At 35.1% G+C, this 15377-nt stretch overlaps 1 protein-coding gene across 3 annotated transcripts in view; it reads right to left on the reverse strand.

The window, feature by feature from the left end:
- Positions 1–15377, reverse strand: part of PPARG (peroxisome proliferator activated receptor gamma) — a 63137-nt gene that overhangs the window by 10864 nt on the left and 36896 nt on the right. For all 3 annotated transcript variants that reach the window (XM_075514121.1, XM_075514122.1, XM_075514120.1), the window contains 2 exons: positions 13594–13732; positions 4169–4368 (listed from right to left, as the gene is read on the reverse strand). In XM_075514121.1, coding sequence (XP_075370236.1) covers positions 4169–4368; positions 13594–13732 — 339 coding nt within the window. The remainder of the gene's footprint in view (positions 1–4168; positions 4369–13593; positions 13733–15377) is intronic.

Genomic DNA, 15377 nt, shown 5'->3' on the forward strand with positions numbered 1-15377 from the left:
TCCTGAGAAACTGAAGTAGCATATGGAGGTATAACTCATCAGAAAACACTTAGAAATTTATGAGGAATGTGTCAAGGGCAGTTGACCCGCAAGGGTTAAATCTTCATAAACCTATTAAAGCAAATATCCTCACAATGTTAAAATGCTTTACAGAAAGGGCAAGTAGTTCCTAAGGACTTCTCGTGTTCCGTGAATCCACATTCTAAAAATAGGACTTTGGCTGATACTTTTTTTAATAATTAGGGGAGGGGAGTAAGGAACGCTATTTTAAAATATCCATGATTTTTGCCTTTTTGGATTTGGTTTGGTTTGGTTTGGTTTAAAGAAGTTCTGTAATACCAGAATTCCAAGTTTGCAATGCTTATTAACTAAAGATTAAAATATTACTCCTTTTACCTGAATTTTACTGGCTTCTATAAAATGGAATCTAGTAAGTGTGCAGTGACATGTTTGCAATTCTGATGATATAACTTCTTTTTTGTAGAAAGACAGAGTATATTCACATTTTGATTACTTCACATACTGTCATGTTCTTTTCAAGTTCTATCCTTCTAGAAAGTGCTGCAAGTAATATCAACTTTATGGTATTTATTATCTGATAGATTGAACCTTTTGCTGTTAATTCCTTGAAAAATAACAAAGTTAGGATATATTTAAACTCAACTTGTCAATGGGAAAGGGAACACAAATAACATGATACAAACTACAGCAGCACAACTCAGAACACAAGAATGAGTCTGACTGTGAAATAAACTCAACTGGAATAAAGCAATTTTGAAAGCAGATTAGAAAAAGTAGAGCAAGTAAAACTTTCGTTAGGATCTGGAAACAATCTGTTTCAGAAAATGCAGAAGAAGCTCCTGGTTTTAAAGACGTGGTTAAGTGAGGATTTCTTGAATTTATCTGAAGAATCTTTTCCTTAGAGGATAAATGACTAAATAGTTCCTTGCTGCACTGAACAAATATCTATTGGTATTAATAGGTTTGTTAACATACTTGATTAATTAATTAAAATATAAGGAATTATACACCAACAATTGCACTAGGGAAATGCATTTTTTAATTTAAGATACTTTATAGATTCTACTGCCTTATTCATATGGGTGCTCATTCTTGTGGTTTTGTGTTCACTATAAGCTGCAGAACAGATTCAAAAATAGCCCAAGCCTTCCTATACGTAGCCAGTGGTCCTCTCCCACAGAATCAGCTTCTGGAAACTCCTAGAATTCTATTTCTATTTGATTAAACCGGTTTTGAAGTCTATTCAGTGCTAATTATTATGGAATTTTTAAAACTGGAAATAGCTACTTTCTTTAGAGTCTGGTGTGCCTTCTGAAGAGGACATTGCCCACGGATGTTCATCACTACCCACCAGCTAGAGGGTACTACTCCCGTCTCCCATGGTTCTGCAGATGGAGACTGTGAAAGTGTTCGGTCATCTGTTTCAGGCTAAGTCGAACACAAAGCTCCGACCCGCTATCACTAGGGAGAGAGGGAGGGATGATAGCTGACAGTTTCGTCTTTAACTGCTACAGCTGCTTGGAAAGCAGAGGTCTGTCTGTGAACTGAAATAATAGTATCCGCATGAGGATTTCAGCTTTCAAAATGGTTTCATTAAATCAATATTCTGCTGCTTACAAGTGCCGATGAAACTAGTGCCGTCACTTTCACGGTAACCACAGGCAAACATAGCTCCAGACCATGCAATTCAGTTAAATAGAGTGTGAGGTATGACACTATTTTTCCACTTGTACTAGGATTTCAGTGTGAAACTGAAAAAATAAACACACCATGCTGAGAAAAGCCAGGAGGATAAGGTATTTCTCAAGATGTAATGCTATTTTGGCAGCAGAAAAAACATTTCGTACATATCTGTACATATGTATATGCACGCATATGCAAAACAGTGGAATAACAAAATTGTAGAAGGGGCTTTTAAAATGCATGTTTTAGTACTCATAGGTCATTCCTTTCTTTTCTTTCTAGAAAATCTTAAGTGGGAGCACCAAGTACAAGAAAAACTCATCTATTCTGTGCACGTACATGTGCTTTAGAAAGACTACACTATGCCACCAGCCTACTGACATTAGAAGATGAAAATAAAGAAAGAGTTCAAAATAGCTAAAGAAATTTTTAATATAAAGATTCGGATGAACTTTGTGAATAGAACCTTAAGTCAAATGAGCACTGTATATGCCAGAAGAGGATGAGTCAGTCATTTTAGTTTTGACACACTCACTTAGCATATCCAGTAGTTTTCAGTTAATGCAGATGATATAGCAATTAAAAAATAACATAAATTTAAACTATGCCCATAGTAAACAGTTTGATGTTCCAGAGCACAAAGTCCATTACAGTTCAAATAACATAAAAGTTGTAACCATTAAATACTGAGTGTCACTCTTTCAGTGTTATTTTTTTAAAAAGGCTTGAAAATTTGCAGCAATGAAAAGCTGAATGCGATGTCTATTGTCTTATTGCTATATTCTAATCTGGCAAAGTTTTAAAGCTTCCAATGAAGAGGTAGAACGTCATTGATGGCATACTATATATTTACTGCATGAGTATTGCATTAGTGTAACTTTCAGACATAACCAAGTTACGTGAGCCCAGACATTTGTTAAGTACCCAGCACAGCAGAGCGGCAAACCACACGCCAATTGATTTCTGCGACAACTTCATAGAACCTTACAGAACAAAAGTAGGATTTGTGGATGCACGTGCGACCTCAGAAACAAACTTCCCAGATTTCTAAACACACGTCTGGAAAAACGGAAGATGAGAGCACCGTAGGTAACCCTGCCCAAACTTCTGTTACATTCCAGAGCGTGCACGGTGGGCAGCTGCAGAAAAGAGGAGCAGGCCTCCTGGTGACATTCTTAGGATGTAGAGGAGTAAACAAGATATATAATTACACACCCCACTTCTATTCTGTTTCCAAGTGCAGGTACATAGTTATTAAGAACACACTTACAAAAACCTAAATTGCTCTATTAATTCTTTCCCAGTAACCTATGTTTCTAGTGAGGGAACCCTAGTGAGGGAACTGTGGAAAGACTTGGAAAAAGCAATGACCCTCAAGTAGACTTAGTGTGTCAGCTTTCTGCAGAATAAATAAACTATGCTAGTTCAAACTTTATATACTCCCTGATGAAAAGTTACTCAAATTGTAAGTGTCCACCATATCTGAAGTTTTTATGTGAGGGGTACAACCAAAATTAGGGACAGTATTTAAATTATGATTTTAACTGCCTTTAAAGAAAGAAAGCCTTAAAAACCTCCAAATTCTTTCCTGTCTTTGAAATTATTGAAGAAAATAAAATACAGTCTCTGTCGTAATCCTGACAATAAAATTTCTGCCAATCATTCGAGCAAATATATCAAATTAAGAGTTATTAGTTTTGGAAAACTATTTTGCTCTTTAGGTATTAAAATAGTGGCAAAATTTAAAACCTACCATAATTATCAGATCTTATTTATCCTCCTTCTCACTGATACAGAAGATTATTATGTATTGCCAGCGGAGTTTCCAAAGCAACCCACAAATACACATATCTCTATTCCTTACTTTTAAAATATTGTCTTGTATGTTCTCCTAAAATTCAGATTGCACCAACACAGGGTACTGATGTGATCCAAGATAACGCAGTTAAATGCAGGAAGTCATCAGAGCATCATAAGAATAAGCATCATAGTTAAGGCTAGCGATGGTGTTGGTACTGGGAATCATTTGGCACTTATAAAAAAGAATATTCCTTTGGGTACAGCTAGTACTGATAATATACTATGATAACGTGCTATGATATGGATACTTGAATAGTATAGCAACCAATTCCTGACAGCTGGATAGCCACCTTAAACAGATAGTGTGGAAGATAACCTTTGATGAAGGAGAAGGAAAACGGGAAGAGTGGATCAGAGAATACAAAAAGGTTGAGATGACCTTCAAATTCTTGTACTGGTTTCAAGTATTTTATTAGGTGAACTTGGAGTTTTTTCAAATAATGTTTACTTATCCTATCTAAAAACATTTCCTGTGTTTCAGACACAGCTTGAAATATGTAACTGCCAACAGCAAAGTTTTTTTTTTTTTAAAAGATGTGTTGTCAATGTGGTAAATCATTTACTCAAAAGAAAGAAAGAAAAAAACAAAACAGAGGGAACTAACTGATTTGTCTGTCGTCTTTCCTGTCAAGATCGCCCTCGCCTTGGCTTTGGTCAGAGGGAAGGACTTTATGTATGAGTCATACAAATGCTTGGCAAGTGCTCGTAGATCAGCAGATTCAGGGTTTAACTGGTCGATGTCGCTGGAAATCTCTGCCAAGAGCTTCTCCTTCTCCGCTTGTGGCATTCGCCCAAACCTGATGGCTGAAGAAGATGACAAGCAATTACTATAGCTACAGTTGCACCTAAAAAAGCATATTTCAATAGCTTTGTTATGAGCTCTTCAAATTTTTATTAAAACAGTGCTTCGGCAAGTAAGAGAAAGATGATTTTCTCCAGTAATACAGGCAAAACAGCTGAAGTGCTTTAAAGAAATGTAAACAAACAAATCTCAAAGAGGAAATAATTTATGTGCCCAAACAGTAAGATCACAATATCTTGCTTGGAAATGCAAAACTATTGTCAGCTCACCTGACAGAGTTGGTGAAAACCACTGATTCTACCTCCAATCTAAATAAAATGTAAAGAATCTTTAAGATATTAAAATTCGCTTGGCTTAGGGTAGGAACCACCACGCAGCCTTGTATTGTTTTGGGCAAATCACCATATGGATCTCAGATTCTTCATTTGTTTAGAAACCAAACACTCGCATGCCTTGCAGGAATAAATTCCTAAATAGTTCAACAGAATGTAGCAATTGCTATAAAATGTTACCAAAAGAATTAAGGAATGAGAAAGAAGGTTGTGCAGGGAATTAAAAAGCCAGAAAAGGCTGAGTCCTTCATGGTAACTCTATGTGCATGCAGTATTGAAAGAACAGGAAATGGTTCTACCTAGTCATCTGATCTCATAATTGCTCAATACCAACGTAAGGCAAGCTGTAAACCTCCTGCTTTTACCCCTATGTACTTCCTATCCAAGACACTATTTATTCATATAGGGACTGACTTGGAAAATATTTCAAATGAGCCATCAAGATCAAGACTGATTTATCATATGGTATTTCAACAAACAGAATCTATTTCATTTTACGAAAACAAAACAGAACAAAAGAGCATCAAAATAAAAAAACAGAAGGAAGAAATAAAGGTTTGCATTTTGGCCTTAGGAGGAAATAGAAATATTATAAATATTTTTTCAGCAGTTAATGTCTTCCCTGGATAAAGTAAAAGTGCTGTTAAGATCATACATATGAACGATTATACTAGGGCCGTTTATTTTGGAAACGACCAGCCCCTTTCCCTTTATGAGGATGCTTGCAGCATGCTGATGGACAAAAATGACACTTTTTTCCCAAGAATAAATAATTGTGTCAAAAAACATATTAAAAACATTTGTCATATATTATATTTATTGTTCAGTTCCCTTATTTCATGGCTGTAGAAACAACGTTGTTTATTTTCACAACTGTACTACATTTCTCTTTCAGCAAACTTAATCTTCGGATGATGCATGCTCTATATTTCATATTTGCTTGGGTATTCTTAGAGTTGTCAGAATAAAATGTCAGAATAAAAATCATGATGAAAGGACACCTAGATCAATAGGTACAAATTAACAGATTCTGATTTTTTCCCCTGAAAATGTCTGTTGCTTATAACTTTTCATACAGGAAATTTTGAATAATTTCAGCTGATATTTGTTTTGGATCATATACTATGCCATGTATATTTTTTTCTCTCTCATGGGAAACACTAGTTTTCAGGGAGACATCACTGCCAGCCCTCCTTATTTCTGAGAGCGAAACATTTAAAGAAAAATTAACTTCATATTAGTTTAGATGACATACTACAACGGCTCAAAGAGACTGACACCATTCTGTAAAGAAGTAACGTGAATGGATGAACATATGGTAATGCTAGTGATGTATAAAAAACTGATAGCGAACAAAAGGAGAGTTCATATTTGTACTTAGTGTAACCTAAATAAAAAGATGAAAAAATTCAGCATCACTACAAAGGAATTAATTCAGCTACATATTCTTCCATTAACACTGTGAATCAAGACCATTTTGGTATTTTCATTTTGCAGTTAAAATGGATTCTCTCACTATTAAAAATTTTTATTTGTAGTTAACACAAATCCTTTGGGGTTTTTTAAAAATCCATGCATGGATGTTGATAATTTAAACCATGATACTAATATCTGCATTTTAGACATTCTTGAAGATGTAAAATGAATGAAGTATGAAGTATTTAATGAAGTAAATAGAGTGAAAACTCAATGAGAATTTTATAGCATTTACAGATTATTTTTTTGGTGATACTTAAGGACTGATTCAATAAAAAGAATCAAACTGTCATCAATATAATAAAGCTAAAATATATAATTACGTAGATATTGTAAGAAGTTCTAACAGGGAGAGCAAGTATAACTAAAATGTGGGGTCAAGAAGGTGTTATAATAATATAGCTAATAAAAGTATTAAATGTTAATTAAAAGTCCATGTTGAACAGTGCGGCTAGACATTTGTTAAATTCATATTTTTGTTAAAAGCTATTATATTCATCACTAAACCTGGTTTCAGATGTAATGTTAATTTAATATTAAATCTGTGACATTCATAGGATTATGTTTTATGATTAATTTGTCCACTTTTCAAATGTGCATTTTGCAATAACTTCATCAATAGAAAAAATCTTGTGATACTGTGATGCTTCTGATTGGGTTCTTGCCAACACATTCAACTCCTCCTCACCATGTTTTTTTGAGGAAGAATTTGCAAACTGAAGACCTAAGTGAAGTCTAGCAAGACTTCTCAGACTATTACAGTGGGCCTTTTAATCTGGAAAGAAAGCAAGGCAAATATTAGCCTCATATAAAGGACTGTTAATAAAAAAAGGATATCAGGGTTGCCCAGGTCTATAAAATGTTGATCACTTCCAGAAATGTACGGAGTGCAATATATTATGACCTGAATACTTCTTAACACATGGTAAGAAATACTTGGGGAACTCTAAGGAGCATGTCCTTTGAGAGATTTCACAATCATATCGGGAACTAGGTGCTTTGGACCAGAAAAATATTTTGTTATTATAAACCCTACATGTAAGCTATTTTGATATTTTACATGGAATACATTTATAACATTATATATACTATCTTTATAATATGTTTGCAATAAATTATGCATCCCTAACAGCCTGCTGTGAGTTCTATAAGCTCATTCTGTAAGCATACTAACTCTAAGTATTATGGAAACAGAGCTTGACTGAACTTGTATGAGACATGATTCTGTTGTGGGCCTATTCTTGAGAGCTGGGGTTTGCAGAAGCAAGTTTCTAATCTGGAATCTCACTGGCATAAGACTCCCTTTCATCAAGGTCATTTTTACAAACAAGGCATAAAAAAAAAAAAGGGACAGTATATTGCTTCCCCTTCCTATGTTTTAATATTAACTTAGCTCTAAAATAATTTATACACTTCCCCAAGGCATTAAAAACAATAGGAATTTATTTTCTTTTTTTCCACCTTTTTTTTTTCTTCTTCTCTCCCCCCCCTAATCAGGTATCTACTGGAACGTTCTTAAGGATATACCACAGTGTATACACCAGCTATGACGCTGATTACTGAAATAGAGTTGTTTAATGTAGAGATTTTATTGAAAAGATCAGGGATTTTCAAAACAGAGATTGTTTTGTCATTAGAGAATAACTGACTAAGCTGTATAATTGTATTCTTTTAAAGAACAGAAACCAGACTGGTAACAAACATCTTGCTAGAAATTCCTGCCTGGGTGAATAGCCTACTGCCTGTTTTTTTCAAGTAAGGTTGCCAGAATTGAGGGGGGTAGTTTCTTTTTTAAAACTTATGGCAGTTTTCCACATAACTATTATCTATCTGCTGTGGCACTGATACTGTCAGTATAAAATAGGTTTCTTTTATTTTTGAGTATAAAATGACAGCCTAGTATGTATACTATGTTTTCTAAATATGCCCCTTATCCTATACCCTGATTCCTGTGCATAGTCTCGTGTCTCCTGTCCAAGAGTCTCTTGGAAAGTAAATTACAGTCTTTGTGCTAGCAATTTGGTATTGCTAAACAACATATTTTTGATAGTTCTCTGTTAAAAGTTTACAATAACACCGGTGTAGAATTTATAATAAATGACAACTTACATTGTGTTCATTTTTTTAGTGGAGAGTAAGATTGACTAAAGGGTGTTCCAGAATCACATTTCTGGTGTGCTTATCTATCCCCAAAAAGGATACCAAATTACCTTTGCAAAGTCGGCAGGTGTTATCAGCCTCTAATAATATTATATTAGTGCTTCTAATATAAAATTATTTTCATTAATTTACAGATTGCATTGGAGTTCATCATACTGTGAATATTTAATTTACTGTTAATAGTTCTAGAGTAGATGCCTTCTTTAACTTATCATTTATTTTTATTTTGCTTGTGATGGTGATACTTATTTTCCTTAAAAGTGCTTTCAGATCTCTGCATGAAAATGCTATAAAAACCAAATATTATTTATTACTTTGCTATTTGTTTCAGTACTCTTCCTTGTTGGAATCATATCTAATGTTTTGTTTCAACGTGTTTGAGAATTTGTATAATTTTTATATATACAGTCAAAAACCCCTGTGAACATTAATGTTAAATCAGAGCATTGTCTTCCCTGTGCTAAATTTTATGACTGCAAGCACCCTTATGTATAATCAATTTTGGAGTTAAAGCCCAAAGACGTGGAGGAAGACGATATCAAATGATACATGATTAAAGCCGCATAGAAATTTGCTATATATTTTCAAGGAATATTTGGCATAGGATTGGCACGGGGCCTCATGATGCTAACTTTTCTACGAAGATCAGATTCCTGGTTTCTTTTTAAAAAAAGACTATTTGAAATTCCTTTTGGGTAAATGAAAAAGGAAAAAAAAACCCCACAAACAACAAAAGAAATAAGTACTACTGCCTAAGGTAACATAGAATTATACAGCAGGTCTGTTAAAATGCTGAGGAGATGACTTTGAAAGCAAATTAGCACACGTGTTGTTATATGGTAAACTAGGTTAGAAGCATTAACTTCTGCTCTTGAATGCTTGCATGCTACGTTCAGAATTGAGTTAGCTATAACAAAGCAAGCTTACTCATAGCACAGAAAGCTATTACATCAATGTCAAATCAGTCCAAACTACCCGTTGTTATCAAAGAATGCACTAGCTGATTAGCTAATCGAAGCGGTGTAGCGGGGGTTGTCTTTTACTGGCCTAAACCACCCACCCTTGGTTTAACAACCTGTTGAGCGGGATTGCCAGCTATCAGATCACGTGTCTATCAGCGCAGCAAGACAGGCACTAATATTAGCAGAGGTTGTATTTAGCAGATAGGATCGAGTCTTCTTCTAAATACATGAATGGATTTCACTAAGAATGGAAACGAGATCTTACTGTTTTCCGTACTATATAAATCCTTAGGGTGTATCTTGTTGCCTGCCATCATAATATCAGACTTTTACATAAAAAAATTCAGCAATAATGAAATCCCTCAGGAATCTCATAATATTTTCTTGTGTTTAGTGTGTGAAAACTGTACTTGGGGTAAAGTTTGTTATGCATCTTTATTTTTGTATGGATTGTATGTTTATTAGCAGTCTATCATTTCCACATGTGTTTGTTTCTTTCTAAATGTGTGTTTGTAGGATGGATTAATAGCAGTGGATCTTTCATGATCCACTTTTAAACACTGTCCCTATTTCATGAAAATGTGTGTCTTGGAAGATTTCTGACATAATTCACAAATTATGAGAATAAAGTTTCCTAAACAAAAGGTGATCAGGACCCAAAAGTATATTTTAAATATAGCAATTCGTTAACAACATAAAGTTAGAGGGTTGTGAATCAAATATTCCTATCTTATAATTTGATAGGCAAAAGGATAGTTTACAAATATTTTTTTTAATGTTTAGAATATATTTTATAAATATTATATTAGTTGCAGCAGACTCTGTTCAATGTTTATTAGCATTGCAGGCAAAATTTGGGGCAAAATTCAATTTTGTGGTACTAGCTTAGTAGTTTCCTTTTAGAGAAGTCATTGTCATTTTCAGGGGACTGAGACAAAAGTCAGGGAGAGGTCAGGCACCAGGAGGTTTAGCGAAGGAATTTGGAAAGTGGGATTTGGGGTGAGAGGAGAAGTAGGAGGGATTGATGATACTTACAGAGGCTAGGGTGGAAAAAGGAGAGTTCACGGGGTGGATAAGAGTTCACAGCATTTTTGGTGGTTGAGGAAAATTTCAAGGATGGGTGGCATGATCTTCTCCCTTTTCTGCTTCTTTCTCCACCTCCCTCCTGTGACCCTGGCCTCATCTTCTATTTCCCTGGACCACTTATCCTCCTTGCTACTCTCTCTCCTCTCTCCTCCATCTACCCTCACAGCAGGCCCAGCTTCCTTATCTCCTGGGAGCCTGGGAAGTGGATCAAGGCAGGATCTGTAGGGTCGGGAAGGGCAGGGACAAGCCAGCGAGCTGGTAAAGCGATCTGGAAATACGGCTCGCTGCTCATGCTGCAAGGAGGGAAGGGGTTCAGATGGCAATTTCTTTCACAGTAATAGAAGACTCTGCAAGTTTGGGCATGTGCCTGCAGCTGGAACGTATGATCTCTCTCTCTCTTTCTTTTGGCAGTTATTTCTTTTACTTGCATTTACAATATTCACCAAATGTCAGTGACATAAAACCAATAGTGAATATAGTAAGAAACTACATGCTACGTGATATTCTTCGCCTTTCTGTGGAAAAACTAGAATATATATCCTTATGCCACATTTTATGGCTTGGAGAAGTCACTACGATTGCTTATAGACTATTGTGTATAGCACTCTTCTGATTGTCTAGATTATTTTTGAGCATAAATGAGCCCCAAATAGACTATAAACACAGTTTCTTACACTAGAAAACACAAGATAAAAGCCAGGTACCTGTCCAAGTTTACTGGAGGGATGTGCCCAGACTGAGCAGTTCACTGCTCCCAGAACTGATAATAAAGACGTACTGCCATGTGTCCTCTTTGTCCCATTACAGTAGTTGGTTTTATATAAATATTACTTTCAGTAGAAGAGAAAAAATTAATGAAATTTCTAAAATAAAAGAACCAAGCTTCTGCTTAGTGGTACTTCAGAATACAATCTGAGCAGTTAAGGGTTAAACACAGAGCAGCACTGTGGCTAGAGAAGGAAAGGAAAACAATATTCAAAGCATGAGAACACTACTGTCTTTTTTAACCTTCAGCCAAGTGGTATGTAGCATTTATACGTGAAAAAATGTGGCTGTAGCTGCTAAGTGTCTCCTTGCATTCCCCATTTTTGTAAGTACCCTATTCATTTTGCAATAATATATCTATGCAAAGACAGTCATAGATTGGAACCCTCAGGCACAAATAATCCACATTCTGATTCCAAGCATTTAAAATGCAGATAATTTCACTACGCAAATGGACCAACTTTAATCTGTAGATGTAACATAAAAATGTGTCTCAGTGTCGTTGACAACATCCACTGTTGCATTTCTGCATGCTTCTTTATATAGGCCTGTGTCTTCAAAGGCAAAATTTAGTTCTTTTGGATGGGTTTGTTTGTTTATAAATGATGGAGGACTAAGGGTGTTGTTTCATGAAATGTAATGTAACCAGAGTGGGCAAAAAAGGCAAATGTAGAAGCCAATACTTGAATATAAACACTACTAATTCCCTGTTAGGTGAACTCACGGTGAGAGCAAATGAAAGTGTTCCTTCAAGCCCTGGGACAAATGGCTTTGCCCTTTCCCCTTCCTCTCTATGCCTCCCCCGGACTCCCATAACCATGGCTCCTGCTGGTGCCACAGCTTCTGCCTTGGCAGTGATTGAACAGGAGAAAATGGCAGGTGAAATGTTCATTTTAAAAATATTTCTTGGGCCTTTTATGTTACTAAGCCAGAGAGAACGGTCTTGGCCTTCCTCTTCTTGATAGAACTGCACATGGTTCCCATTGACATAATTGGAAGCCGCGTTGCTAGGTTATGAGAGAATTTGGCATGCACCTTGAAAATAATAATAATAAAACCTCCTGAATTACTATAAAAATACTCACAGTAGCATTTCAAAATTAGATTTATTTTTAAGCATTACTGTTGCATCCCAGGAACTTGAAAACCCTATTTTGTATTAGCAAAACATTTCCCATACCAATTTACATTCACTGCATGTATTAAGTTTGCAAACCACAGTTAAGTTTTCCTCTTGGGGACAGTACACTCATTTTTTATATTGAAAATAATGAAAGTTCTAAAAAAACCACAGAGAAATTATTTTCCCAGTCATGTTTGCAATTCTTTACCCTTAGAATTACATAAGTCTCTATGTTATGACATTTAATTCCTGTTTTTACTCAACTTTGCCAAAGCAAGGCAGCAAAGAATCTTCATTATGTCTTTCTGTCCAAACATTCGTAAGTATTTCCACATTAATTGATACGTTAATTTTAAAGTTCAGAGGGACTTTCTTCTAAATTCTATGCGAGAGCAGTATCACGATATGCTTAATGCTATCTGCTTACCTACTATAAAGGCGGCAATCACAGGACCACACACAATTGCGAACACCATTGCAATCTAAGACTACAACACACTCAAAATGGAAACGCTGCTTACAGTTCACAGATGGGAGGGGATATTCACCTCTGGATGGTGGAGAGGTCAGACAGTGCATATTACACAGGAATCACAGCTATACACGCTATATGATGAGAGGCCGACAGCTGAATGGGCATGCTAAGAAACACTACACTCTTACTTACCACACATTGGAATCTATGCCCAGATGTGGGTATCCTAGGAAGAGGGAGGACAGGTTTTTTTAAAACAGTACAGGGTCTGGGCCATTCATTTAAAGTATGTTGTGATCTAGTATGAGGAAGCGTTAACTTAATGATGCTCGATAGTGCATCGACAGTCCTCAATAAGTGTCCTAGGCATCAAATTCAAGTTGTTATTATTCACAAAGTTTCAGTAAATTCTCTAGTCCATTTTTCATAACTAAGTTTTCTGCTTACAGGAAAGGGATATTGAGCTACAGTATGCAAAAGAGTCTTGTCAGAAAATAAGATGAACTGAAAACTAACAATTACACTAAGAAGGTTGTTCAGGAAGAACAACCAACAGTGTAACAAGCAAGAATGATGGAGAGTAAATACAACTCATATGTTACATTATGTATTACATCGATAAGTGCAGATCTCTACCTATCTGATTTTTATGTTGAAAGTAATCTCCAATCATATACATAGTGTCCTAAACTCAGAGGCAATCTCTCTGACACGTATTTCTAAACTGCCTAGTGTAAAGAAACAGAAGACTCTAGATGTTAAAGCAGTACATTCAGTAATCATATTAATGTTTCATGTTATTTTTCAGATGAACAATTATTGTTTTAAAATATGCTATGTGCACTTACCATTATGTGACATTCCCACGGCAAGGCATTTCTGAAATCTGCAGTATTGACATTTATTTCTGCTTTTCTTATGGATGCGGCAATTAAGATCACACCTGTCATAAATTAGCTTTAATCTGATTGTTCTTCGAAAAAAGCCCTGGAATAAACATAAAAGCATGTAAAAGGATGCAAGAAAACTGCCAGTGTCATCGTCCCGCTTCTCCATGCACACAAAGCACCTTTCTGTATACACACTGAACTTAACTTTTAGACAGATTGCCAAAGGAAGCAAGGCTCATGTGATCATACTGTCTGCTTATCAGTGTGCTCCTGTTCTGATCTTGTTAGCCATTGTCAATCTAGTTTGATAGAGAGATAAAAATCTCAAATAGCTGGGGAAGCTTATGGGAATCAATGGGGTTTAAAGGATACTAGAGACGTAAGTTGAGAGCTCTACAGACGTGCTCAGCATGAAGAACACTAGCAAATGAAGCAAAGCTCCATTTGTTCCACTGCTCAAGGGACAACTTGTTATAAAGTGAACATGAAATGTTCAAAATTTGAAGTTCACTACCAATGTAGAAATTGTTTTTATAAATCACAACAAACTAAAAATTCTGCCAACAGCAGTCTAATCTCAAGTAAATAAAAAAGGTTATGGGTTATCTGTTTGTTTAAATTTTCTTTCCCAACTAAGTATTTTTTCATTCTATTTCAAATATTTATTTTTCTTTTTGAGCCTGAGTACTTAAAGGGAATTTGTATTCTTTCATCTATTCTATTTCTTTGTTTTTACAAAGTGCTGAACTAATTTTGCAATATTTATTCCTGCGTTCTATTTTCTAGGTTGTTTTATTTTCTATTTTATCTCCATTGTTTGGATATTACAAGTTTGCAAAGTACATTGACACATGAAAAATCCAAAAACTTGGTGCCAAACTCATGGAAATTATTCCACAGAAGTCTTATGAAGTCTTATCAAGAGAGAAATCATTATGGAAATTCACAATTCTGTCTCTTTACAGTTTAAAGATGCTTTCTCAGATAACTCATAATCAATTAATAAAGTTTATCCAAATTTATCATAATTTGTTCCTTGTAACAATTAATTTTTCCTCACAGCAAATAATAACAATAAAAGCATAATGCCAACTCTTATTTCTAGAATTCACTGTAATTTAAGTAATCAACAGCATACTTACTTACTGCTTTATGTGTGTTCCTAATTCAGTGCTACAAATTTTATTTGAGCTCTGCATTGGGTCTTTCCTATTAGTTATTTTCCTCAAGATATTGAAAATAGAGAAAATGGGAATTTCATATTAAACCCTGTAATATTTGTCTTTGAACTTAATGAATTATTATTAATTTCTTTCTCTGGCATTTCTTTCTCATTCTTGGGAATGGTCAATTTTTACACCATTCATTTGTCCTCTATGTGTTATAAACACTAAATATCACTGACATAAAAAAGCCAGTGGAGTTTTAAAGCAGAAAGCCACATTCTTTAATACCATTAGACTTTTCTGTAGTAACCTAGAAATGTGTAAACTGGGTAAAGAAACTCTAATAAATCAGAATATGAGAGTGTGAATTTTAAATTGCTCAGAGTATTGAGCTTTGGAGTTGGGCACGAGTCTGCTTTTGCTGCGTTCTAAGTGACCTCCAAGACAGCAGGAATGAAATATAATTGCATAATCGACAGAAGTAGAAGAAATGCACAAAAAATTTTAATAGATCAGTAACATAAATGATCAGTAACATAAATAATAAAAAAACCCCAAATTATATTTTAAAAAACT

Source organism: Mycteria americana, chromosome 11, assembly GCF_035582795.1.
Source record: "Mycteria americana isolate JAX WOST 10 ecotype Jacksonville Zoo and Gardens chromosome 11, USCA_MyAme_1.0, whole genome shotgun sequence".
NCBI classification, from domain to species: domain Eukaryota; kingdom Metazoa; phylum Chordata; class Aves; order Ciconiiformes; family Ciconiidae; genus Mycteria; species Mycteria americana.